General features: G+C 29.9%; 4 protein-coding genes across 8 annotated transcripts; all 4 read right to left on the reverse strand.

Moving 5' to 3' along the window:
• Nucleotides 1-1,429: 1,429 nt before the first annotated feature.
• LOC145759441 (uncharacterized) lies at nt 1,430-2,736 on the reverse strand. Its single transcript, XM_082573277.1, has 4 exons — nt 2,616-2,736; nt 2,352-2,470; nt 2,103-2,224; nt 1,430-1,745 (listed from the first exon to the last, which is right to left on the reverse strand). Exons 1-4 carry the CDS (start codon nt 2,714-2,716, stop codon nt 1,647-1,649), a joined length of 441 nt encoding a protein of 146 aa, XP_082429403.1. The 5' UTR covers nt 2,717-2,736; the 3' UTR covers nt 1,430-1,646.
• On the reverse strand, nt 2,736-3,501 carry LOC145759440 (uncharacterized). The gene has a single exon (XM_082573276.1). It carries the CDS (start codon nt 3,401-3,403, stop codon nt 2,879-2,881), a length of 525 nt encoding a protein of 174 aa, XP_082429402.1. The 5' UTR covers nt 3,404-3,501; the 3' UTR covers nt 2,736-2,878.
• A 1,038-nt stretch (nt 3,502-4,539) lies between these two features.
• Nucleotides 4,540-5,825, reverse strand: LOC145759696 (UBA-like domain-containing protein 2). The gene is made up of 4 exons (XM_082573546.1): nt 5,718-5,825; nt 5,424-5,571; nt 5,283-5,342; nt 4,540-5,170 (listed from the first exon to the last, which is right to left on the reverse strand). Exons 2-4 carry the CDS (start codon nt 5,529-5,531, stop codon nt 4,979-4,981), a joined length of 360 nt encoding a protein of 119 aa, XP_082429672.1. The 5' UTR covers nt 5,532-5,571; nt 5,718-5,825; the 3' UTR covers nt 4,540-4,978.
• Nucleotides 5,826-6,492: 667 nt separating this feature from the next.
• Nucleotides 6,493-27,454, reverse strand: LOC145759213 (uncharacterized). Of its 5 annotated transcripts, none has more exons than XM_082572982.1 (53): nt 27,247-27,454; nt 26,915-26,992; nt 26,732-26,797; nt 26,265-26,416; nt 25,920-26,031; nt 22,819-22,914; nt 22,408-22,608; nt 22,232-22,329; nt 21,856-21,972; nt 21,635-21,731; nt 19,994-20,107; nt 19,248-19,406; nt 18,965-19,057; nt 18,111-18,248; nt 17,899-17,988; nt 17,595-17,741; nt 17,338-17,468; nt 17,194-17,260; nt 16,834-17,109; nt 16,627-16,695; nt 16,105-16,233; nt 15,843-16,021; nt 15,623-15,761; nt 15,082-15,236; nt 14,847-14,909; nt 14,406-14,487; nt 14,170-14,280; nt 13,981-14,064; nt 13,742-13,879; nt 13,095-13,229; nt 12,851-12,963; nt 12,222-12,729; nt 11,737-12,135; nt 11,419-11,619; nt 11,166-11,353; nt 10,952-11,041; nt 10,726-10,879; nt 10,480-10,617; nt 10,232-10,356; nt 10,047-10,167; nt 9,822-9,957; nt 9,554-9,741; nt 9,320-9,412; nt 9,112-9,243; nt 8,910-9,029; nt 8,672-8,788; nt 8,484-8,600; nt 8,258-8,404; nt 8,098-8,178; nt 7,926-8,012; nt 7,664-7,838; nt 7,287-7,408; nt 6,493-7,189 (listed from the first exon to the last, which is right to left on the reverse strand). In XM_082572982.1, exons 1-53 carry the CDS (start codon nt 27,364-27,366, stop codon nt 7,181-7,183), a joined length of 7,197 nt encoding a protein of 2,398 aa, XP_082429108.1. In that variant the 5' UTR covers nt 27,367-27,454; the 3' UTR covers nt 6,493-7,180. The 5 variants fall into 5 exon arrangements, with proteins under 5 accessions (XP_082429108.1, XP_082429109.1, XP_082429107.1 ...); XM_082572983.1 differs by having other exon boundaries at nt 7,679-7,838; nt 21,856-21,975; XM_082572981.1 differs by having other exon boundaries at nt 21,856-21,975.
• Between the last annotated feature and the right edge of the window lie 54 nt (nt 27,455-27,508).

Genomic DNA, 27,508 nt, shown 5'->3' on the forward strand with positions numbered 1-27,508 from the left:
AACTTTAAAAAAAATCTTATATTTCATTTGCAATTTTACCTAACTTAATTTAACCAAATTCCAAAAAAAAAAAAATTAATAAAAAATGTAAAAATTAATTTAAGCAAATTCCCAAAAAAAAAAAATTAATAAAAAATGTAAATCCCATTTTTTTATACATTCTCAACCATAAAATAGCAAACTAAACTGTTCTACAGAGAACATTGTAATAACTTCCATTAAATCATGTTGTCTAACTGGTGTTTTACTATTTGATGACCTCCCAATAGTTTAATCAATGATTAACCAGCTAAACGTTACAGCCAAGCCTTAATTCATACAGAATAACACACCCAACCCAAATATCCAAAAACCAATATTAATCTGCATATTTATCTTAATATCGCATTCTAATAAATTTAAAACGAATAGACATTGCATAACTACAAAAATTTAATATAGAGTTAAATTTAATTAAAATTATTATTTAAAATATGTCTTCTTATTATCAAAATATTCCCAAAATTTTAGTCAAAATGCTAAATTATAATACACGTCTACGTTACAGCCAATTATAAATCTTTCAAATTGTTTAAAGTATCGTAGAAGCGCTAGCCTTTGCTTATTAGTATTTTTGTAACAGTTCTATTACCTAATAGATAAAATACAATTGTCCATTGTCAGGCAATTGTCTGTCAACTGTTTATTTATTTCTTATTATTGTTTACAATTGACCATTGTTTACTTCTAATTAGGACAATCGTTTTTGTCAAATCTAATTAGTTTCAATCTTATCTGTGTATCAGTTCCCCATTAACATTTTTACCTTCCCGCCTGCAACTCAATTTTGAATAGCTACAATCTGACATTACAACAACTAGCAGAATCAATATTGGTAACTTGTCTAACATTGCTCACTAGCCCTAGCTAGGGAAAAGAGAAACGAAGTCGAGACACAAAAATTTGCCCACAGATAAAGACGAGGCAGCGCAGTGGCGCCGTTTTAAACGCCACAATTTAACAAGAATTTTTATATTAAAAATTTAATATATGTACATAGTATTTGACAAAAATATAATGTATATTACCCTTTAAGAAAATTTTTTAATATTTGTACGTTTTTTGTACAACGCCACTGAAATAGGGTTGTTATTTTTTTATATTTGTAAGTTGGGTTAATATTATTTAACAAATCTGAATATTATAATGTAGTACTTTGTGTTGTATTTATTTACACAATTTAATATAATAAGTATAAAAATCTTTATTACAAAATTGAACAAAATCTTTACGTGCTGGCTGGACTAAGAATTTGTTTTAAAATTGGCAAAAAGTTACATGTTTATGTAAATTTCATTTAAATATCATTCTAACATAAGTCGATGCTATTTAAAATATATGCTGACATTGGGTTCTATCTTGTAAAGAGTTTGCTTAAAACTAATCAAATTATAAATATATTTATTATTAAAACAACAACTTTTGCATTCTTAAAAAAAACACTTTTTTATATCAATAACTTTCTGAAATAAGAAGTACACAAAATAACATTTGCATATAAAGAGAAATATATTTAATTTAAAAATGTTAAAAATAAATTGCATATAGAAAATATCACAAGACTGTGCTAAAAAAATAACGAAAACTACTAAAAATAAATATTTATCTCAATCTATTTCGGTGTCAAATGGTTGTAGTGAAAGCTTACCAGAATGTAAAACAAAAACATTTTCATTCGTATCTATTTTCACTTCATATGTTCTTACCTTCAAAAGAAAAAAAAAATTTCATAACATATTATCATTAAAAAAAATTCACAGGTATATAGTAAACAACTTCACAGGGATATAGCAAACAAAGAACACTCGGCTTCACTACATGAGGTCCTACATTCAATCCCGACCGCTCTCATGCTGTAGCACCCTAAAGTACGGTGGTATAAACTATACAAACTCCAGTTGAGTCAATACTTAATCAGTAGTTTAATTATTGGCTATTATAATTAATAATATCCCTAACTACCAAAAGGAACTTTAGACTTGGTTAGGATAACTAAAGTTACTCTATATAAAAGTGGTGAAGTCGACCTTCCCACAACAAGAATAATACATAAAACAACTAACTGTTAATCCTTGTTCACATTTTCCAGTTTCAAGATTGAATTCATAAAAATGTCTTGGGCAGACTGCTATTGGTGGATCCAAATCTAAATCTTCAATATCATTTATTTTGTCCAACCTTCCACCTTAAATAAAACTTATTTTCGTAAATGTATATACATTGTTAACTGAAATCACCAAACTATTAAATGTGCACTTATACATAGTTTTACATAGCATATAAACGAATAATATAACAACAACCAATCTCACCCAAATGAGGGCATGTGGCATTAATGACATAAAACTTTCCTCGAACAAAGTACATTGCAACATCTTCAGGTTTTCCTAATGAACAGTATATTCTTCGACATGGTAATTTTTTCAAGTCCCTACAAAAGCAGTTATTTTTACATACTAGGGCAATACCAAACAAACAGTAATGATATTTAATTCAAATTTTTAGATTTCTTTAAAACCAACACACTTAAGTATATTCGTCAAATGCAACAACTTTAAAGATTAAAATATACACACTTTTTTGCTCCAACAAGTTGCCATTCTTCTTTGATGTTTTGGTCCTTTTCTGGTTCTTTGTTGCCATACAAATTATCCAACACTTTATCAACAACAGACATTTTATCAATGTTCTAACACCTAAAATTTTGGTTAAACACACAAAAAAAAATTAAGTTTTTTTTTTAGAATTAATAAAATTTAACATTTAAATATCGATTTGAACACCATATTTCAAATAAACAAATGAATTTGCAAAATATATTTTCAAATAACAAAAAAGTTTAGTCTTCCACAGCAGATTTAAAGTAGCCTTTTTCACGAATGCCATGATCCCGGAAGCACCACACATAAAACCCGACAGGGGCAACAATGGTTAGCAAAAAAGATAAGAGACCTAACTTTCCACTCATTTGGCCGACTTCTTTAATGTGCCATCCAGTTTTAGCGAATTCCAATCTTGACATTGCAATATTGGATGTAGCTTCTTGAAAATACTTGTGATTGACGGGATGGTAGCACTTTGTCCAGTATATTCTTCTCAGTTGTCCCCTTATGGTTTGACGCTCGTCGTGTGCTTTTTGGTCTTTTTCTGTAATCGGTTTCCAGTTTTCTGGATCAATCCTTGTCGGAAAATCACACATCGGCCCAGTCTTGTAATTTAAACGAGGTTTTAATCGGTACCAAGTATCACTATTCCTATCAGAAATAACTGTTGAACTAAGATCCAATGAACCCAGATCTACTTGTTTTGGACTCGATTCTTCAATTTTAACATCACTGTTGGCAGGCAAATCACACAACTTCATTTTTGACCTTTATTAAGCCCAACAATAAATTGTGTTAGGCTACCTAAAGACCACTTAAAAAAACATAAATCGAAATCTTAAAAAAAACATAAATCGAAATACTAAAATTTTAGTTAGTCTAAATCAAGTATAAGCCTGGTAAACTGTGTAAAATATTGGAATTTTTTTTAACAAACTGACTTTTTGCATATATACAGGCTGACAGTCAAACAGTTCTTACACACCAGTCTGGAAAGTAGGGCAGTTTTCGACGAGATCTCGTGCGTGCAAGCGTAAAAAAATGCGTCACCGCGCGTGCACGCGTACCAAAATTTCCGTTCTAGGCGTGCACGCGTGATATATGTTAGCGTGTTTTAGGCGTCAGTACTGCGCGTGCACATTTTTTTAAGACACCAGGCGTGCAAAACGTCAATTCCAGGCGTGCATTTTTTTAATGAAAAAAATCTCGTGCGTACACGTTCGAGACTGGCTTACACAAAAAACTAAATTTTTATGCAAATATATATACCTTTCTAAACTAAATTTTAAACGTAAGAAATGTATTATGCAAATATATTAGAACCAAAAATAAAAAAAAAATTTAATATTTAACCCTATTTACCCACAAATTAACACAATTTAAAATAAACTTGGTCGGAGTAACAAATGTTACTCTTTTAGGTCGTGAAGTCGACCTTTCCACATCGAGGATAAAGGCATATATAAAAACAACTTTTTTATTTTATATTATTTTAATAAATCTATTAAAAAGTTAGATCAAAATGCATTAAAATTATTGTTTTTAGCGATAAATTTTACCTGTCATTTAAATTAGGATAAACGGAATTAACAGCGACGACTTTTTACGTCATTACATCATTGTCGACAAATAACAGGAATGTAAATAATTAAATATAAAACCCTAAATTTTATATTTAACTTGATTAAAAGAACGGTATTTTAGTTATTTATATCTAAACCCTATAGGTAAGTAGAGGCGCAACTCAAATAAAATTTAAGGAGGGCAAAAAAAATTTTATGTGAAAATAAAATGACCTTAAAATTTATATACAAAACATTTAATTTAACGTTCAAGATATTTATTCACAAAAAGATTCTAACGATAGAAAAACTGAGCAAAACAGTACATGATCAGAAGTTATAACATTATTAAAACTCAGTAAAGTCTTGGTCAATTACTTAAAATTCAAATACAGTACACAAGTAAGGTTAAACAAAAAATTGAGTTGAAAATTTTTTTATGTAACGTTCTTTAATAAAAAAGGTTAGTGCTGTTAAGGCAAAAGAAAATTAATTTATACAAAATAAATAGGTTGTCTTCTGAATAGTGTTAATTTGAAACAATCAAAATAAAACCCAATTTTACACACATTTTATATAAGATGTGGTAATAAGTTAGGCTTATTTTTCACTACATTGTAAAGAAACCACATTATATTAAAAAGGCATTTTCATTTTTTTAATGACTTTACAAAAAGTTGTAAAAAATCTTGTGTAATCTTTTAATTTATAAAAGTTCATACTTTTAGTACAAAGAAGTAATGCTTGTATGGCATAGTAATAAGCATGGAGTTTTTAGTTACTTGAAACCATATAAAAGCCTTGTTGAATTGGCTGCTTCCCTGCTTGCGTTGTAACAGGACTTTGTTGTGAACTAAGTCCATTATTAGATTGTTTATTTTTATCTGAGGTTTGCATTTTAGAAAAGGCTAACAAAGCATCAGGAAAAGCTGGGGGTGTAGCTGGAGTATTTGTGGGTGGATGTAACTAAAATTTTAATTTAAAAATTTACAAATTAGTAAAAGGTCAAAAATAATAAACCGGAAGTCATGATAGTTTGTAGCGCCTTACTCAAAGGCGCTACAGCAAGAGCACTTACTGGGTGTTGTTTATTTTGATGTGGAATTCCGGACTCTTGAAAATATTTACTTAATGCAATCTAAAAAAAAAAAAAACACAAACAATTTTTATAAAAAATAATAAACCTTTAGTTTTTTAAAAACAAAATAGGTCCACTTACTTCAAATTGCCATTCGGACGATTTTAAATGTATTTTTGCTTCATTGGCAAGGCAGCCAGCAGCCAATGCGAATTGATTTATCATTACTTGATGTTTTAAGTCATCCATTATTGTTTATTATTTGTTTAAAACTAATGATTTAACAGATCTAAACATCGTATGAATATGAATTAAAAATTACGGTTACTAATTTTCAGACGCTTCTTTTCTGCCTGTCTGCCTTTCCTTAATTAATATCAAATTTTAAATAACTTCGCTTTAAATTTTGTTATCCTAAATAAAAACTAAACGTACCTTTTAATGTTAAATTGCCAATTCCCTTAAGTATCTAGTTTCAAATAACAGATAAACTAGTTTACGAATCACAAACAAAGCGATAATTTTAGAAACACGCTTCATGACTTTACTACAAAGGGAAGTTTGTTTTTGTTTACAAATTGTTGCGGAAATTTTCACAACGTTTTATGATTTGACGTCATTTACGGTTATCCTCACGCAGTACCAATTGCAAATTGACCGGCGTGAAGTTAGACTCCAGCGCAACAGATTTTAAAATCAAGTTTATTACTTGGCACGCAATTAAAAATTAAGTTTATTATTCAGCACCAAATTTAAAATTTAGTTCTGGGTAAAAGGCCCTCTATTGTCCCTTTATCCAATCTTTATTTAGAATTCAGTGTCTAATAATGAACCGGGAACCAGAGTCTAACTTTTGCAAATTTTTATAGTTTTTAGAAAGATTATTATGTTAAAATATTTGTGACCTTGAAAGGTTGTTATGTTAAAATACTCGAGAAAGACTTAGACTGTTTTGTAATTTAAGTTGACTAGCTATATCGAGATTACAAACAATGTTTATGCTAGTTTGTCGGATAATGCCCTCTTTAATCTCAGAGTAATTGTTGTTACTGGTGGAATACAAGAAGAAAACAATATGTAGAATTTTTTTTCTTAAACAAATCAGACCGAGCGATAAAAATTGTTGGTGGTCAGTTAAAAAGACTTGAGGTATATAAGTGCAATACTTATTGTGCCTACTGACCACGTCAAAGTACAGATCATTTAGATTTTCTTGTATTTTGGCGACGTCGTATAATAAATCCAAAAACAAATGAAAACGATTTAGATTTTTACATAAGCATAAGAATATAGCGTGCTGTTAGTAGTTAGCTTACACGAGTGAAAATAAAATAAAGAAAGAATATTTTAAACATACGCGAACGCCTATATAGTCGCATAATATATATTTAAGAATTATGTACTAAAACAATTGTAACGTTTAATCATGCAAGTGAACTCATGACACAGCGTAACGAAGAAATATCGCCGTAAGAAAAGTTCTGGCAATGCAGAAGAGCACCATGCGTTTTCAACTGTACTAAGGAATAAAAAGAACGCACCAAATTTGTTTGATGAAAAAAATTTTGAAACTTTGTGCAAGTACAATTATTCTTTTTACAACTAAACAAGAAAAGAAAGGTATTTTTGGTTATGCTGACACGGTGCCCACAAAGTAATCGCATATATACCAAAAAATAGAAGAAGTTAATACAGAATAATGTTAAATAAAATTTTTAGAGAATTTGTATTTTACAAAGACATAAAAACGGTCTTCGGGACAGACACCTTGTTAAAACATAGGCAGCATTTTAAACAACACAAGATAATCAACATGTAATAAAGATGATCAATACAAGTAATCGTCAGAAGATAGATACGAATTTTATAAAAGACAGAAAACCTGAAATCTCTTTCAATTAACGAGTCTAGAAAAAATTTAAAATGATTAATTTCCTACACTTTAAGAGAATAAGATTTAAATTTCACTTAATAAATTTTTTATTAAAAAAAATAAAAAACTACCTTCTCGTTTCTGGAGGTCCTATCAGAGCTCCTCCTCTTAACGGAGGCAGAAGTGGGAGGTTTACTGGAGGCGGAAGATGGAGTCACTGGGATGTCGGGTTGGCTCCGAGACTTTTGAAAGTCTAACAAAAGATTTAAGAAATATTATTGAATGAGAGTTAAAAGCAATATTTTTATTTATCACCAAAATAATGGGTTGCCATTTGGACTAACTGTAATGATAGCGGCTTAAGCCTTAGCTAAGCATTTGATGCATAATATCAAAGGATATGATACATTCAATTATTAGAAAAAGACAATCATGAATAATGTTTTAAAGAATGTTATATAGAAATGTTATGAAAATTATAGCAAGAATGAAAGCCAAGCATGCTCACCATAGCCTTTACCACCTTTATCCGATGTCACATCTTCATCATCACTGTTGTTTCGACGTCTGCGAAGTTCTTGTTTTAAGCGGTTACTCTCTCTCCTCGCCATTGCTTCTTTGGATCGAGCCAAAGTTAGTTCCTCGAATAAGGTTTGGTGTTTTTGTTGGGAGTGTTTCTTTTCCTATTGAAAACGTTAATAATATTGGATACATTAAAATAATATTTACAAAGGTGATAAAATATATTGAAATACAATATTGGGTATTACCTGAAAGCATTCCTCAAGTTGTTTGTTGAGAGAACTTACTTCCAATTTAAGATAATCAATTTCAGAAGACTTTACACGAAGCATTGCCTGGTACAACAAGTTATAAATGTAATTGCGTCTCAGTTTAAATTTAAAAAAAATAACATTGCTAATGAAGTTAAATATTCAATACCTGTATGTGATATAAGTTACTTGTTTGATTTGAATTTTCGTCAAATTTACTAGAGTTTTCTTGTAACATTAAAATCTCATTCTAAATGTATAAACCAAAGTTACATTTATGAACCTTTTAGTTGAAAGACTGTACTCTCTGTTCAGAACTCAAATTTTACCTTGAGTTGTTCATCTAAGTCGTCATTTTTAGCCACAAGTCTTAAGTTTTCACGTTGTAACGACACCAAGGCATCATCAAGTTTCTCCTTTTCTCTTACGGCATTGGCAAGTTCTACACACTTTCTTGAATGATGTTCTAACAAACTCTACAAAAGTCATTTAAATAATTTAAATCCACCTTGATACTTGATAGTATTGTAAAAAATATATCATTTTGCGACATACATCGTACTGTTGTTGAATTTTATCAGATTTGACCGGATCATTCTGGTATAAACCGGTTTCTCCTGCTTCAAGCTCACGAAGTCGTCTTTGCAATGATCTTACTTCTTCCAAATGAACCTTGAAAAATTAAAAAAAAATTGTTATTTAAAAGTAAAACTTACGAAGATCTATAAATTAACGAAATATACCTTTCTCATTGCTTCAATAGCTCTTCGAGTATCCATTTTGTCCACTTCTACGTCAGTCTCATAATCTTGTTTTAACTTCGTGAATTCTCGTTCATGTGCTGCATTAATTTCATCCAGCTAAAAATAGAATAAATTTTAAAACATTTACAAATATAAAATCCTTCAGCACGAAACCAACCACAAATTAACACGGTAAATTGCAAAAAGACACTACAAAGTATTTTATAAGAACTCAAACCTGTTTATTATGGGTCTCCTCAATAGTTGTAAAACTCTGATCACATAATGACTTAATCTCTTCAACTTGTTGTTGGTAATCTTGTTTCTTGTGAGAGTCTTCTAACTGCATTGAATCAATCTAAACATCATAAAAAATCCAGGTAGTGTTTATTTAATACAACAAGTGCTTTTACTTTCAAACTGAAGTTGCAGTTATTTACCTGTTTTTCCAAAGACGAAATTGTTTCCTTTAGAGCATCTTTGCTTTCACTCTCTGTAATGGATGTGATCGAGGCTGATCTTTGATGTTGTGAGACTATGATTCGCTCTCTTTCTGCTTGCTCCTTTTCAAACTAAAAGAAACCAAATACCATGAAAAGCAAATTTTCAAAATCTGATAAAGAAAATATATGAAAGTTGATTTTAAACCTGTTGCCTGAGCTCCTTGGTCCAATCATCCTTTTCTCTGTTAAGTTGTTCAGAGTGAAGTCTTTCTCTGTTCTCAAGCATTTTGTCGTGCTCCTACAATGGAAGAAATAAATAAAATATAATCTTGTTTGCTTTTAGAACTCGGGAAAAATTATTAATACGTAAATAATAAAAAAATCTTGCTCTGTTTTATTTCTTTAAACTTGTTTTTTTTTTAACGCAATCATTTCTTACCTGTCTTAGCTCGTTAGTTTTTTGTTTAATTTGTTTTTTAATTTCAAGTTCTGAGTCTTCTTTTTGGTTGTCTAGCTCCATCTTGTGTTTTGATCTTTCTTGTTGTAAAAGATTGTCAAATTCTTGCTTGAGTGCTTCAGCAGCTTCTTTTCCATTTTTTTCTGCTTGTGCGATTGCCAGTTTATGATCTAATCAACAATGTTTATTACAAAAATTTGCAAAAAGTAAAATAACAAAGGCATACGTTAAGAAAACCATTTTTAAATACCTTTATCGAGTTTCTTTATTTTTTCTTTATATCTTGTCTTTAGTGCAGTATATTCTTTATTGCTTTTCTCTTCGTTCATTTGAAGTTTACTTTCCAATTCCTTTTCAATTTCATTTAACTCAATCTCATGTTCATTCTTTAGCACAAAAAAATTATTATTCAAATGAATTTTTAAGAACATAAAACATTGTGATATTACTTTTGGTAAAAATGTTTTTTTTTTACCTTTAAACGTTCAATCAAAAGAGATTGTTCCTCTTCTGCCTTTTTAACTTCCTCATTGCATTCTTCTCTTGCTTTCACAAACATTCTCTCATATTCATCTCTTCTCTCTTCACATTCCAATCTATGTTAAATTGTAATGTTTAGTTAAAATAATTTACCAATCATACTTAGGCTTTGGTACTTACCTATGTTGCACTTGTATTTGTTCCAGTCTTTGTGTTAACCCCTTAACTTCAGTCATATACTCTTTTGTGCTTGTTTGAAGCTGGGACTTTGTTGAACTAACTTCTTTTCTTAACACGACACATTCCTGTACAACATAAACAAATAATATATCAGCAAATAAGAAACTTGGCTTTAAAAATGGGTTAATTTAAGGGCCAAGCTAAAGCTATCTTTAAACTGCCTTAAAATTTTGTAAAGCAATTTTGACCTGTTCATGTTTGGAGTTGCACATTGCAAGTTCTTGCTCATGCTTTCTTGACAATCTGGAGTATCTTTCTTCCACATCTTTAGACATCTCTGCTCTTGCTTTTTCCAACCTTGCTGTTTCATTCATTAGATGGTTGACCTGACGCAAAAGAGTAGAAAAACATAAACGATTTGTTTAAAGTATTATAATAGACATCAGAAGTATTTGTAAAATAAATTTTACGGTAAAAAAATTTTGTTTTTGTACCTTAGATTGGTGTTCGTTGTTAAGTTGTTTGATTTTACCTAAGGACATTTCTTCAGCTTGTTTAAATTTAATCTTCTGCGTCTTAAAGTGGTTTGCTTGGTCACTGACTGCTGCTTTAGCTTTTCGAAGCTCCTCATCATAGTCTCTGCGCAGCCTAAACAAAGGTATCAAGATTAAGCACAATTTGATGATAAACAATTTTTTTTTAAATGTTAAGTAAATGTACCTATGAGAAATATAGATAATCTCAGCTTGTACAATTGCTTCTCTAGCAACAGTAGAAGCATGTTCACCAATCTCACTCGGTTGAAGGTATCTAAAAAAAAAAATTTTAATCAAATTGTTAAATACCAAACCGAATAAAAATAGGAAATATTTTTTCATCTTACATACTTTAAAAATAATTTTTAAACAAAAATATTAAAATGTTTACAACTCACTTTTGTAATGTTGCATCAGCAACCACCAACTTTCCTCCGATTTTAGACAAGGACTGAACATCGGCGTCCATGCATCTTAAACTCTCCGACAGATTCTGAAAAAAACTTGCTTCCTGGTCCAAGTTCATTGCATCATTTGACCCACTTGTAGACATCGACTGTGCACCGTGTAAAGTCCCATAATCAACCTTGCGAAATAGCAAAATATATAGTTTAACATCTTTACAAAAAAGAAAAACGCAAGATATTTTACCTGTTGCTCCCAAGGAGGCAAACTAGAATAAGGTGGAGCAATAGTGTCGGTATCAACTTGCACCGCTAGATTTGAAACGGCTTCCAAATCCTGTGTCTTACAAGCCTCTACAAGTTCTTTAAGCTTTCGCATTGCTGCATCTGCTCGATGTCGAGCTTGTTTGGCCTCGAGCGTTAAGCGGGATATTCTCTCATTGTAAACCTGATTAAAAAAGACATTAATAGAAAAAGGACTTTAATAGAAAAAAGGACATTAACAGAAAAAAGACATTAATACAAAACTTTTGCAACAGAAAAGAGACTTGAAAAGTAATCTTACTTGTAAAACATAGCTGATATGAGCATGTGTCACCATAGAAGCTCCAAGTTCAGCGTTCACACCTCCACTTAACACAGACTTATGTTGGTTGGCACCTGGTGATCGCGCTCTGTTATTTAACCACTGTTCCTTCAACCTGGAAATCTCTCTCATCAGCATACCCTCTAGAGTCAGTTTCTGTGCCAAGGTATCAACGTGTTGTAAGAGGCCACCTGTAGTTGTATGATGTGCTATTGAGTCGGAAAACTCGGCTGATGTGAGTTGAGGTGTTGAGGTCGGAGACTGGCGGTTATTTTGGTTGTAGTTGATTTGCGACCGAGATATATGAAGCGACGGTGTGGATTGACTGCGACGTAATGTAGCAGCCATTTCAGCAAGCAACAATGTCTGTGTGCTGATCTAAACAGTTAATCAACCAATAAAGTGTGTGCACTAATTAAAATATAAATACTTTTACACTAAAAAAATAATAATAACAAATTTACTTGTTTGGCAAACAAAATGGCTCCATTTTCCTCGGTAATCTGGGTCGGTAATTGTAAATCGATAGGTCTAGATTGACTTGGTAATTTGTCTGACATAAAGCCAGTAGGAGAAGCAGACGGACTAACCAACCTTCCATCACTGTTCTTTAACTTTTCAGTCAACTGGCGCAATCGAGACATTGTTTTTTGATGTTGTTGCCTATCCATATTACGTGACCATCTTTTACCTCCTTGTTCTGGTGAAGGGGATCTAGATCTCGGAGAAGCAGTTTCATCCCAACTTAAATCTACATCACCTTCAGCAAGTTTCAGGATGTTGCTTAAAACAAATTTAATGAGATGAGTAGGAGGAGTTGGTACAAGTCCGGAGGCTTTGGAGTACAGTTGATGTAGACATGACTGGGTTGCTTGCATCCTTTCACCAAGATCATCAGAAGTGGACTTAAGTTGTTGGATCTGAGCTTCATATGATTCAGAATTCGATTGACTCCTCTTCAATTCGGTGATTCTGTTAAAATTTTAGTTAGTTAAAAAATGTTTAAAATTAAAAAGAAATTATTTAGAAAAAAAATGTTTAAAATTAAAAAAAATGTTTAAAATTAAAAAGAAACTTTAAACAAATCCTTTACTTCATTGATAGTTTTTCAACGTCCTCTTCTTTCTCCTCTGAGTCCTTTAGTTTATCTTCCAAAGACCTAATCATCTTTGTCTTTTTGTCCAAAGAATTCTCTAATCTCAGTATCTAAACACAAAAGATATCATTAAAAAACTGAAAAAAAGTTTCAAAGATTAAAGTTTTATAATATATCCAGGACCTTTAAATAATATAATATTATTATTTTAGTGTGTACATTTAAGGAAAATCTTTTTTACTTTTTGTGAGCTTGATTCTTTATCCGAGGTTGTGGATGAGTCCGAGTCTCTTCTTGAACGATCTAAGGCATTCAAGCGAGCTGCTATCATCTGACCTGTATCTCCCATTTCTGCCTCCAGTTCACTTATCTTTGCCTAAACAAAATTGTAATGCATGGTAACACTATTTTTAACTTGATAAGTTTTTCTATAAATAAATAAACACATTGTTGAATAATTTGCTTAGAAAACATACAAAATATTTTCCAATGTTGAATTTCAACAAACTGGCCAAAATGATATATTTATATAAAAAAACACTTGCTATGCCACACATAAGGTCGTGGGTTCAATCCCCACTCATATCATGCTGAAGCGCTTTGAGGCGCTATAAACGGTATAAACTCCTGCTGAGACAGCACTTAATCAGCAGTATAATTATCAGGCAATGATAATCTCTATAATATCTTAAACTGCTAAAAGGCAACTTGAGACAGAGTAACTGATGTTACTCTATGTTTAAGTCGCGCATTCGACTTTTCCACATCGTGGATAAAGATAGATACAAAAAAAGGCCTTGTAACAATTGATACAAACTTTGTAACAATATGCACAAAGTCAATTTTACCACAGTATGCACAAAACAACAGACTTAATCATAACGTTACCTTAAAACTGCTGCCAGCCGAACCGGTATCCTTTCTTTTCTTGATAACTTCAATGTCACCAAGTTGTTTCTCTGCAGTGGACAACCTACTTTTCAAATCTTTCACTACGTGTTCATTTTCAGATAGTAATTTTGTTACCTAAGATAATAAAAGTATAAAAAAACAGTTTCCACAGAATTATTGTCCACGCAATTTAACACAAGGTACTTGTAAGATAATGTAGTTAATGTATAGTTTACTTTGTTGTAATCCAAGGTAATTTCTTTCAGTTCATTTTCTAACTCAAAATTCTTTTCATTTTCCACTTTTAACTTCTTAGATAACTGGTGAAAATAAAACACGTTTGAAAAAGACAAAAACGTTACAAAAAAGTACAAACATATTTTTTTTAAATGTGAATAAATAGAATTTAACTTTCAAATGTTTACTTGGTCAAGAGTCTGGTGTAGTTGCTTTTCGTTGGCATCAATATCTTTATCATGTTCGTCCAAAATTAATTTTAATTTTTTGTTTGTATCTCTTTCCTTATTTAACTCCTCCTGTTTTAAACAGTTTTAAATTGCAAATCTTTATTTAAATTTTCGTTAATTAAAATCTTTAAATGTTAAAATTTTTAGTGTGTCTTTAATGTTTTAAGTGATCGATGTTTAAAATAAAGTAATACCTGTAATGTTTTATTTCGATTTTCATCAACTTGACTTTGAGCAATTAGTTTCTTGATCTGGAGTTTAAGATTTTCTTCATTTCTATACAACAAAACACGATTTTATTTTTACTAATAGTAGTGTTTAGGTTGCATTACAAAAAAAAGAAAGATATGACTTGTACGTCAAATAAACGGGAAATAAATTACAATGTGCAGTTAACAATTTTGCTTTAAACATAAAAACACAGTATACTAACTTTAATGTTTAACTTTTGAATATATTTTTTTAAAAATTAACTCATGAACAAAATTAACTCATGAACAAGCAGTTAACTCATGAACAGTGTATAATAGTCTATGTCGCAATACTTTAGTGTAACGTAATAGCCAATCTCCGGATCAAATCATCAGACAAAGTTGATGAAAATTTTTAAATAGGGTTAAATTATAATACCATACCTATTTGGCAGTTTATCAGTATTTTTTAAAGTATCTTTTAGTTCAGCAGTTTCTCTTGTGTATCTGCAAACATTGAAATATAAAAAATTTATATTTAAAACAATAACTTTGGTTTCCGTTATAGAACCATAATTAATTATAAGAGAGATTGCCAGCAATAAATTGAACTTCGAATCTAAAGTCATGGCAACAGTACTGAGTATGTCAATCTGCAAAATTTTAATTCTAATTTTACTTTTTAATAAGATCTTGTGCTTGGATCATATCTTCTTCAACATCTTTTAAACTTTGGCATTTGGTTTCATAAACCTCTTGCATGGCTGTCATTTCTACGTCACGTTTTTCTGCATTCTCCTGCAACATTTTGATGCGATCCTGCAAGATCGAAGTCTAAAAACAACATCACAATCAAGAAAAAAAAACTAATTACAAATAATAACCGGCAGCGTGGTGTAATGGTAAGAACACTCTCACACCACTATGAGGTCATGGGTTCAATCCCCACTGCTCTCATGCTGTAGCGCTGATGAGTAAGGCGCTAAAAACGGTATGAACTTCTGCTGAGCCAGCACTTAATCAGTAGCATAATTACCGGGCAATTATAATCTATAATATTCCAAACTGCTAACGGCAACTCGAGACTGGGTCGGAGTAACTGAAGAACTCTATATTTAGGTCGGGCATTCGACCCTTCCACATTGAGAATAAAGATATATACAAATATATAAAAAAAAATGACATTACTGGGTGTAAACGACAAATTTAGTTTTTTATACTTCTTTGTTGTGATCTTTCTGAAGATGGATTTGCCTTTCAAAATCTCTAATCTTTCTCTGCGCTTCCAGAAGTTCATTTTCCTTCTTCTTTAGATCCGCATCACCATCATTTAACTCCTTTGTAAGAGTTGAAATTTGTCTAAAACAAAAGTTAAAAAAAATTTAAAAAGTTTCGGGTTATTGAGTTGAAATATGTACTCGGTATTAACTTGAAATTTACCTTTCGCTTTCTTTTTCTAACTCTTTTCTTTTACTTCGCTCAAGTGCACGTTCGCTTTCTACTTTCGCAAGTTTAGTCTCCACCACTTGTGACTCATTCAGAGTGATGTCAAGTTGCATTCCACACTCACGTAATTCACTCCCCTTGCTTCTTAACTCATCCTGAAGTTGATTCATTTCCTAAGAAAAATTTATAATAAAAAAAAATATAAATTTACAAATATTAATTAATATTTTATTTGAATTTTTATGAAGTTCATTACCTCTTTGAGTTTTGTGAGTGTGGAATTTTGTTGCATGAATTTTGCTTGTATTAAAACGTTATTATCATCGTGTTGGGTTAAGTTGTCCAACTCTGTTGTAGATTCTAAAGTACCATGACCTGAGTCCAACTAAAAATTTATTTTAATATTGCTGTTTTAAGTTTTTTTTTATATATATCTTTAATGTGGGAAGGTCGAATGCGCGACCTAAACATAGAGTAACATCAGTTACTCCGACCCAGTCTCGAGTTGCCTTTAGCAGTTTGGGATATTATAGATTATAATTGACCGGTAATTATGCTGCTGATTAATTGCTGGCTGAGCGGGAGTTAATACCGTTTATAGCGCCTTACTCAAGAGCGCTACAGCATGCGAGCAGTGGGGATTGAACCCACGACCTCATGGTGGTCTAGGAAGTGTTCTTACCACTACACCACGCTGCCAGTTTATGATGCTAAGTTAACAAAAAACATAATTTTATAAAACATATTAAGTTATAATCATCTTATGCACACAAATTACCGGTGTTTCTTCCAATGACAAAGTTCTTTCAATTTCAACCTTCTCCATTTGCTTTTTCAGCGAATCAACCTTGATAGAAACAAACATATTAAAATCACAAACTCAAAATAAATTTCTTTAACAAGGATGTATTATTCAATCGCATTAAGGTTTAGCTTTGAAGGTCAACAACATTTATGTTAATAAACAAAAGAACAAGCAATTTACTTCTGTTTGTAACGCTTTAAACATAGTTGCTGTTTTATTGATCTGTTTTTTGGGATAGTCCCCGTTTATCATATTATCAGGTTTCTCTGATTTCTCTATTGTTTCCCAGTTATCCGCCGTAGATCGACTCGGTCTTACTGGAGTCGGGGTGACCGTATTAACCTCAGGTTTTACCCTCATCCTGGGGGAAGACTTAGGAGAGTTTTCTTGGGAGGAAATATCTTTGCGTTTAAAGTCATTAAGCAGAGCATCGGTGTCAAAGGTTCGTGTCCGTGCCTTTAAAATAAAACAAACTTATAAAAACATTTTATTCTTTTTATTTCACATAAAATAAAATCGTTTCATTAAAAATTAACTTACCTTTGCCTCAACTTTGTTTACGTTTAGATCATCGCTTATAATTTTTTCAGTTTTACCAGCAAGACGACTGTTAAAATAACAAACAAAATTAAAAGTGTTACTATATAGTTAATGTATTTTTAAATTCCTTTTTTTATAATTTACCTGAACTCAGCAAAATCAAAGGTTCGAGATCTTCCCTCTTTTCTTCTCTCTTTGATTCTTGCTCTTCTTCTATGCGACCTCTCCACAGCACTGAGATCCTCTTTGTTCTTTGGTTCCTCCGTTGAAATTTTCTAAAAATTTAAAAAAAAATTTTAAATATAAATATTTATTTTTATGGGTTTTTGGAAATATGCTAATATTTTTTCTAAGCGGTAAAAACCAAGAACTAATGAAAAACAACAAACAATAAACAATACCTCCTTTTCTTCTGTGGCCGCTTTAAAATCGGATGAAACCACAACTTTTTCTTTGTCTGAACTCGTGGTCGATTTAGTGATGGCAGTCATCCAGTTTCGACGAATACCAGAAGTCATTGCCGCCAGGAGGTAAACCTTCTCTTGTGTCTATAAAATATAATTGGCATATTTGAACAAATTTATCGCTCAAAATACGCCAATACATTAACGCAATGAATCATAAAACTTGTACAACAGACTATTTTTTTTTGTTAAAGTTACCCTTAAGCATTTGCTGTTTATATAAAAAAAATATATATTTTACTTTAATGCGAAATCCGTAATTTCTTTGTACTGTTACTTGGGATATTTCAATAAAACTTGACAAATCAATATCTCCTTCTGGCTCCGATGACTAAAATTATAAAATATGTGTGTCCTTTTAATAAATTTGAATAAAATTTCGCAACATTTTAACAAAGGATTTTGAATAAATGAATAAACTATTAATATTCAAATTAAATGAAGTTAACTTACATCTTCCGATGTGGAATCTTGGTAATATTTCAAAAGTTTGTTGCCTAAAACAAACCAATGCTTTGACCATTTTCCCTTCTCCCCTTTGTTGTCTGTGTTCATGGTCAACCAACCTTTCTTTACATTAAACAAATCCGCCTGAAATTATATTAAAATAACTTCAGAGTTTTTTTTTTTTGTATATATATCTTTATCCTCGTTGTGGGAAAGCCGAATGCGCGACTTAAACATAGAGTAACATCAGTTACTCCCATCCAGTCTCAGGTTGCCTGTGGCAGTTTGGAATATTATAGAGATTATAATTACCCGATAATTATGCTGCTTATTAAGTGCTGGCTCAGCAGGAGTTTATACTAATTATAGCGCCTTACTCAAGGGCGTTACAGCATGAGATCAGTGGGGATTAAACCAACGACCTCATGTGTGGTGTAGTAAGCAAGTGTTTTTTTACCACTACACCTTGCTGCCTGTAGTTAAACGGAAGACATAAATAAAAGAGTTGTAATGTTTTGTTATACAAAATTTAAACAAATAAAGTTATATTTTTCAACATGTACACGCTAATAATAATCATATGAATATCTCTAACTGGGATTTAAAGTAAGTAAAACTGAAAAGGCCATAACTAAGCGTGCACTGTATACTTGTACAGCACTTAAAGAGCTGGAAATAAAGCAGTGAAGTACCATTACAAGTAAGTTAAAACTAAATGTAATTAAGCAAACATTGCAAGAGTTTTCTCTGCTTTTTATAGAACACTTTAAATTGAACATGAAGTCCTAACTTAGAAAGTTTGGAACCTAATGTTAATACACTCGTATTAGTTTACGATTTTTTTTTGAATTTTAACTTACAGATATACTGACAGAATCATAAGATTTCCTATCCAGAGATTTCGCACGTCTTAAAGCAGCCATACTTAGCTTTCCATGATCAGTTTGTGTACCCTAAAAATACAAAAAAATTGTTATAAATACATTTTAAAAAAGAAAAATTAACAGTACTATAATTTATTATCTAACAATCGTTTTTTCAAGTAAAACGCTTCCTTACATTTTCGGAGAATTTTTTACCATGTGTCAACATTTCCAAGAATTTTACAAGCAAGTTAAAAAGGCGATAATTCCTAATTTTTACCTGTTTTGTGCTTGTGGGTCTTCTTGAGATAGTTCTGCCCCGATTCTTAGGCGTTGAGACAGGAGAGGGTGTGGGTGAAACTTTTAGGGTCTTTTCATCATGTGACGTGTCGGTTGTCGTAGCAACAGGTTCATTGTTTTCCTTGTTGTTTAAATCAACCTTTAAAAATATTTGCAAATTTCAATTAATAAAAACTCTTGCTAATTTTAAAAATATTCATACTTATCAACAAAACCATATATATTTGTAAAATATTCGTTTTATATAAATAGTTCTTAATTTTACAATATATTTTTTTAAAAAAAAAGGTTATATAATAGCCAACAAGTTACTGCACAAAAACTTCACTTTGTTATTTAAAACATCAAAATTACCAACAACACATTTACTGTTAGTGTTTAAAGCCACACTATGTTACTTTATAAAACAGCACATATTGCAAATTCAACATTTTGTTTAATTAAGAATAAAAAATGAACTGAGACCTGAGTGTGTGTGTATGGAACATTTAAAAAAAAACATAGTTTATATATTGAGTAATGTTAAAGGTAAACGTTACAATTTATTTCATGCCAATAAAATTCATGCAAAACATGCTATAAGGTATAATCATGCATCAAATATATCATTTTATCAATAATTTCTTTTCAATAAAGCAGTTAAGGCGAGTGCATAAGACCTGGCCAAACCTTAGTACGTAAAACGAGTTGCTTATAATACATTTACTCTTACAAGGGACCTTGTACCTGTGTGGGCAATTCAAATGCATCAATCACCCGAGATCGCCTGCGCTGTCTTCCGAACAGTCTGTGAATCTCTTCACGGCCTGGGCTGCGAGCCCGCGACAATCTCTCTACTTCCTACATTGTTACTCCATGGTTATTTATCACATTGTTAATATAACCATTATTGTCAAGGACTAAGTGTATGTTTTTTATTGTTTTTTTATCAGTTTGTTTTATCAATATTCAAACATTGTTATCATTAATATTGTCATTAAGTGTTTATTTGTTACTTGTGTAAGTTCCCCTTGTTATATCAATAATAAAAGTAAATTTGGTCAATGTGTAAGACAATAATTTGCAGTCTAAAAATTATTGATTCCGCTCAAATGTTTATAAAGTTATTTAAATTTGAATCATTTTTGATTTGCAATCATTGTGTAACATGCATGCATTCCAATTTTGATTGAAAGTGATTATAAATTAAAAGGTGTGCACATATGTATATTCAATTGCCAATAAATTTAGGGAATTAAATTTACAAATAATTATTTTTAGAAAAATTTACCTTAATTAAGTTAATCAGTTGTTTTCTCAATTGATTAAACATAATTAGAATTTTAAAAATATAATAAAATATTTCTATTTTAATCTATAACCATGTTAAAAAAAATCAATAACCTACAAGCTGCAGAGTAGATATTGTTATCAATATGTGGTAATTATTTTTACACATGGCTAACTTGCTTTATCGTTGAATATCTCTCAAACAATAACAAAATAAAGTTTTAAAATCTAAACAATGTTACCATACACTACCAATCACAGCTAGATTTTTATTTTTAATAAAGATTTTTATGCAAGAGAACTTAAAATCACAAAAAACTAATTGATTTAATCCTTATTCTTATCCTATTAGACTTAATTAATATACATAAAAATTAATGAGCCAATGCCAGCATTACTTTAAAACAAGATTTATAAAATTTGAAACAATAGTATTTTACAATCAAATTATTGGACAAAATCGAAGTGGCTAATAGGTTTATTCAAATTAAGTTTAAACCGCCAAACATTAATGTTGGATTGGTCAAATTATTTCGCAATTCCCATTCACAAATAAATTGTACCAAACAGATTTTTTAGTCAAACGCCAATATTAAGGAAATTATTTGACAATAAAAATTCGCAAATATATTTATTTGAAAGTTCTGTAAATAATGTTTTTCGCCTCATGTACATTGTATATAATTTCAAACAAAATATTGTTAAACAGTCTACAAAGTAATAAAACTAACTTAAGAGTGCCAAATTGTGTTGATATAGTTAACAAACTCGTGTAAACGTTTAGACGATTCCATTAGCACCTCCCTTTACTTAGGCCAAGTGTTAATTGACAAAAAGAGCAAACAAAAATCACAACTAAATAAACATTCAATCAAAATAAAACATTGTCTCAGTAAAATAGATTTAAAAAGATAGAACCTACTGTAACAACTTAATAAAATCAACTTTTTAAACAAAATTCATTTTAAATTATAAGTAGGAATTATACAAACTAATTACAAAACTAACTTAACAAATAATTAACTTGAAGTATTATTAACTAATCCTACAACACAACAACTGTTAATTGACAAGTAGCTTGAACAGATAAGATCTTACCTTTCTCTGTTCTTTATATTGCCGATTAGAAATCCTTCTTGCTTTGGGTACCTCAGCCAAGTTGTGGTAATCTTTTAAATGCTTCTTCTTACTTGCACTAATATGAGATTAGGAAAAATTTAAAATAAAATGATTTGATTTGGAATTTTAATTGTTAAGTCAACAAAAACAGCTTTAGATCAAATGTATATTTATATAAATTCTAATTTATAATCATTTACCTGGCTTGACTGCCATCAGTACTTTCAGCAAGGCTGTGTGTGCTTGCTGTTGAGTCTAAAGAACTTGTTGAAATGCTCATATTTCTTTGTAAACGTGATGATGTCTCACTACGATCACTACTAAAACGATTACAAATTTTTAAATTTTAATAAAAAAAAATTTTTGATAATTTAATTAATAGTAAACTAGTTATATACATTGATAATAAACAGTTCAATTACATAAAAAATAATAAAATAGAACAATATATCAGGGCAATTTTTTACTTTGACTCTTCATTCAGAGTTGACGATTAGAATGTGTTTATTCTAAGAGTAAAAGCAGTAACAGCACTTGTGTTTATCTCAAAAAATTAATCATTAATGGACTAAGTACCTTAGATCGGCGTTCGACGAATTATTTTGCTTTCTCTCAATAGTAAAATAACTTGTGTCCAGTTTATTGTAATTTGGTTTACTTTCGGTTGGGAGAACCTATCATCAAACATACAACAAATATATTAAAATTAAACTTACATCCAAATTTTGGTTCACAAACATTAAAAAAACTACCTCTTGTACTATAGGTGGTAAAGATTTTACAGAGCCAGATTTATTTAAATTTCTTCCGCTTGAAGAATTGGGGAGAGTGGTTTTTGGGAATCCTCCTCGATCTGAAGATGTTGGACTCTTCAGTGAAGAGCTCATGGAAGATGTGGAGGAGTTCCGCGACCTTGGAGTTGATTGAGAAGGAACAGAGGAACTTTCGTTGCTCTAAAAATTATTTTGTTTCATCATTTTTAATTTTTTTAAATATCATTTTTTTTAAATATTTGCATTAAAAAATCTTATATTTTGTGCAAAAAATAAATCATGCGAAAGTAGAAGCTTGAACATAAAAAAGCTTAAGTTGATGCAAATAAAATATAAGTAAAAAACAAGTGTAACGCATGATGTTTTGCTTATTTAAGATGTTGATGCTACCTTTGTTAATGGCGAAGACTGATTTTGGGAGTTGTTAATTTTACTCATGGGTGTGTTAGGGGCACTAAAACTTGTTGCTATGGGTACAACTGTGGTCTGAAATGAAAGAACAAAATGACATGCAAAAATGCAAGTTGCATTAAATAAAAAAAAGTTTAATATGACATGCATATGTTTACAAATAATTTAATCAAAATTTGAATATCTAGAATATAAATTACATTTATGTATGATCATAGAAAACAACAACAGAAAAAAACATATAATAAATAATGAATGTCTGTTACTGTCATTTACTTAAATGGACAGCTGCTAAGCAAGAGGTTACCCTGTTTAATAATTTACAAGCTGCAAAAACACAATTGTCCTTAATTAAAATAAAAAAAAAATTTTAAAATCGTATATGTGATAAAAATAAAAATGATCTAACTTTCCTTAAAAACAAAAAGGAAGCAATAAAGGAAGTATTTTGATAAAAGATACTGGGGTTGTGTTTTGATAGTGCTACAATATTTCCTGTATCTTAAAAAAAAATTCACACTCTTCACAAGTAATATATGTTAAAACTTTCCCACGCAAACAAAACATTCAAAATTAAAAAAAAAATGCTTCTCATGAAATATTTTTAGTTATGCTGTTTAACATAGAGAACTATAACCAAACATTTTAACTACATACAAAGTGATTTGTATTATGTTTATAACAATGTTATTAATGAAAAAAAGGTGTTTCATTACTAAGAATTATTACAACAAAGTTATAACTATAAATAAACAGGTTTCAGTTCCGATTTGCACAAATGACATATCAGTTTTTGCCTGATTAAAATGTTAAACTATCCCAATATGTAAACAAAATCACAAATGTCAAACTTCATATCTGCTATTTTAGACAAGTATGCTAAAAAAATCATAAAATTTTTTTTTCTATTTTAAATATTAAATTTTCCATTCAAAAACTTAACACCAAGCGGTGGAAACTATACATACAACAAGCATGACATAATGAATGAAACATGAGTATTTCAATTCTTTTTTACACGCTCAAGTGCATGTTAAAACATGCAGCTGCTTCCATTCATTCAAGGCAACCACAGGTCAAGAAGACCTTAATTTAAACAGGAAACAAAATTTGTTACTGGATTTTACGCTTTGTGGGCAAACAAACAGAACGCGAGTATGCAAACACTCTGTTCAATCTCGATCGGTAACTGAAGAATTTACAAGCCATAGAAGTTGACTTAAGTGAAATATGGGTCATGCTTTCGGCTTTAATGAACCGTTAACATTATGTACAAACACTACGTAACAACGCAATTTATAAGAAATAACAACAACTCTGCGGGCTACTTAATCAATAAAAAATATTTAAAATCAATATAATTTACTTTTCTAAAATTACAAGTACTTTTATAAGCAGTGTAAAAAAAACTTGTATATACAAAGTAAACATAAGTAAAGGATTAGTTTAAATCCACATATGATTTTTTTACCACCACATCAGAGATACAAAAAGTCGATTTATACAACATAAAAGTTATAGAGCTATTGGCTAGATTTGGCCGTACTCGAGTTGTACTTCTTAGTTGAAATCCCGTGTGTATAATCATTTCAAGTACCACTTAAAACAAACTACCCAATTGGCCTTAAAAAATACTTAAAATTAATTGGTGAAATCGCTGAAAGAGTGTGTGGCCAGACAAATTAGAAATTAATGTTTAAATTACTGTAATTACGAAGTGGTTTTTTAATATAAAATACAATCTATTTTCTTATGTTATATATATTTATATAAAAAACATTTGATTTGGTTTTAATTTCAATATGAATCACTTTTAAAAACATTGCAAACACAGAAGTTAGTTTTAAAAATAAAAAAACAAATGACTAATGTAATGAATAGATACAAATTAAATCACCGTTGCTTTGACGCAAAAATACTTTGTTAAACCAAAACAAAGAAATATATTTTAAACAAAAATAGTTTACCATACAATTCAAAAAATGTTAATCAACTCAAATAACTGAACAATTTTAAACAAAGCAAAACAGGTGGTTATAATATAGCCACACAATTGTTTGTGATATTGTTCCAAATAAAATCCAATCGTATTGTATGAGGACAATTACACAGGCTCTATTATAACATAATCAAAATCTTATTATGGGATCTATAGTAAAGGTATGCTAGCTTCTTTGTTATTAATTCCATTCATAGTTAACCAGCGTTGTGGTAGGAAATTTAGTTACAAAGCACATCCAAATATGAGCATTGTGGTTTGTAAGCGTGACTCTAAGGACATACACGCAAGTTTTCAAAGTCAAATAGCATGCATACTAACAAATCCTATGGGAAAATTTAAACTATAAAAATACAGAACAACACTGCATTCAAAAACAAACTATTTACAAAAATATTGTCAAAATAATAATAAACAAACAACCAATGTTTTTTTGTTAAAATTGAATTATTTTTTTAACTATCCATGATTGCAATATTAAAAATTTCTAATGCAGAAGTTAATTTAATATGTAACTTTGATTGCTATTGAAAATAAATCACAATTTTGAATACAAAAGAATATAATTTGTTCACAATTTAATCTTCTTACAACATGTGATATTTGCACAAGTAGCCCAAGGCAAAAATCATCAACAAGATTACAAAAACTTTCTATTATATACTTATTAAAAAAGGAAATTACAATCCTGCATTAATATATTCTTAATCTTAAGTTTCTAGTTTAAAACAAACTTACTTTTTAAAAAAGAAATTCATTCTTATATTTATACATGTCTGGTTATTTACAAAATAATATAAACCAAAAAAAAAATGTTTCAACATAATTTGCCCTTCAAGACTTTTTACATGAGTAAGTTAACCAAATTTTAACTTAAATACAAAGCTTTACTAAAAGAAAAATAATACAACAGGCTTAATAAAAAAATCAAATATTAAAAAAAAGTGCATGCATTATATGCAACTGAACCAGGCTTCAATATATAAAATATTGTCATACTAAACTCTATCACAACATTATTTTACATTTAATAATCTGACTCTTACAATAAATATTAAAACAACTTAAATAAATTTCTTACTGGGGTCTGAGTAGCGGGCGGCAATTCACTCCGACGAGTTTTAAACAACCTCTGTTTTCGTTTCATATCTTCCTTTATTGTCTGAGGATAGATCACTAAATTATCGTACCACCTACATAATAAGAAAATACCCTTAATTATTAAATACTTGAAGTAATTGCTTTTGTATTTTGTAATAAGCAATCAATTAAAAGATAATTTATAATAATGATTATTGTAATTATTGAACGTGTGGTATAAACAAAACAGATTACCAGTCTATTTTAAACTAGTTGTAAACACAAATTACTACAGTTAACAGGATTTGATTGACATTGAAATAAATCCATTAATTGAATTAATTACCCCATACTGTCTTCCTTATTTTCACCCCTAACAAAATATTTTTGCTCTGGTGTGAATATACATAGAGAATGCTTTTGGCCAGTCATTGCTTCAGCATAGACCACATCAGTGCAATGGTTCATATCTATTGTACCCTGAGCCACAGTTGTCATCTGAATATAATTAATGTAATAAAGTATTAACTATTTAGTATGAGAGTGTACAAATTTCAAAATGAAAATACAATGCAATTTGTGTATCAAAAATTAAATTATTTTTGATTTGGCAACCTTAAAAAATATTATAAGATAGGCTATAGCAATTGACTTTATCTTTGAATATATACATTTGATTTTAAAATATTAAATTACAAGCCTGAATTTAAAAATTTATGTTTAAAAAAAAGATTAAGAAAATTCCCTTTGGAAAGAACTTTGTTTACTACAACCTAATAAGATTGTATAAATAATTAATAAGTTTGCACTTACATTGTCATCCAAGGCATATCTTAATGCACCATGCTCAAAAAGTATAAAGTAACGCCTTTGCCATTTCTGTAACAGTTTAACAAAAATTAAAAAGATAATATGGAAGTGTAAAAATAAAATTCGGATAAATTAATTTGAAAGAAAAATGTTTAAAAAAAATTAAAAATTTTAATGAAATGTTACCCTATTTCGATGCATTGGATTGGTAAAATCTGTTCCAATTGGACATAGTAACAACCAACCCACATACACTGGTTTTGCCTGTTCATAAATTTAAATAAATATATATATATATGAAAATAAATTTTTCTACTATTCACCAACAAATAATATTTAAATACAATGCAAAAGTTTAAAAATATAAAACAACTGGCACTTTTAAATATTGGAAAAAAATGTAAATCTTTGTAAAGTTATGTTTAGAAAATATATATGCACTTTATATTACCAAATCAAGTTAACCTAAAAGTTAGCTTTATTAGTTTTTGATATATATTTATTTGTTTATATTTTACCTTATTTAAGTCTTTATCTGATTGCAAATGGGTTTCCCTTGGTTTAAAACAATTCTGACATTTGTTTTTGTTAAATATGTTCGGAGAGAAATTCTTGCAATTATTATCCTTAGATCCCATATTGATAAATTGATGCAGTTGCAAATATAAAGTAGTTTAAATATGTCCAATATGTTAAATATTCATCTTCTTATAAACACATTTTAATTACCCATTATACCTGCACAAAGTTAAATAGATGTAACAGACAAACAGAAACGCA

This window comes from Corella eumyota, chromosome 7, assembly GCF_963082875.1.
Source record: "Corella eumyota chromosome 7, kaCorEumy4.1, whole genome shotgun sequence".
Lineage (NCBI taxonomy): Eukaryota > Metazoa > Chordata > Ascidiacea > Phlebobranchia > Corellidae > Corella > Corella eumyota.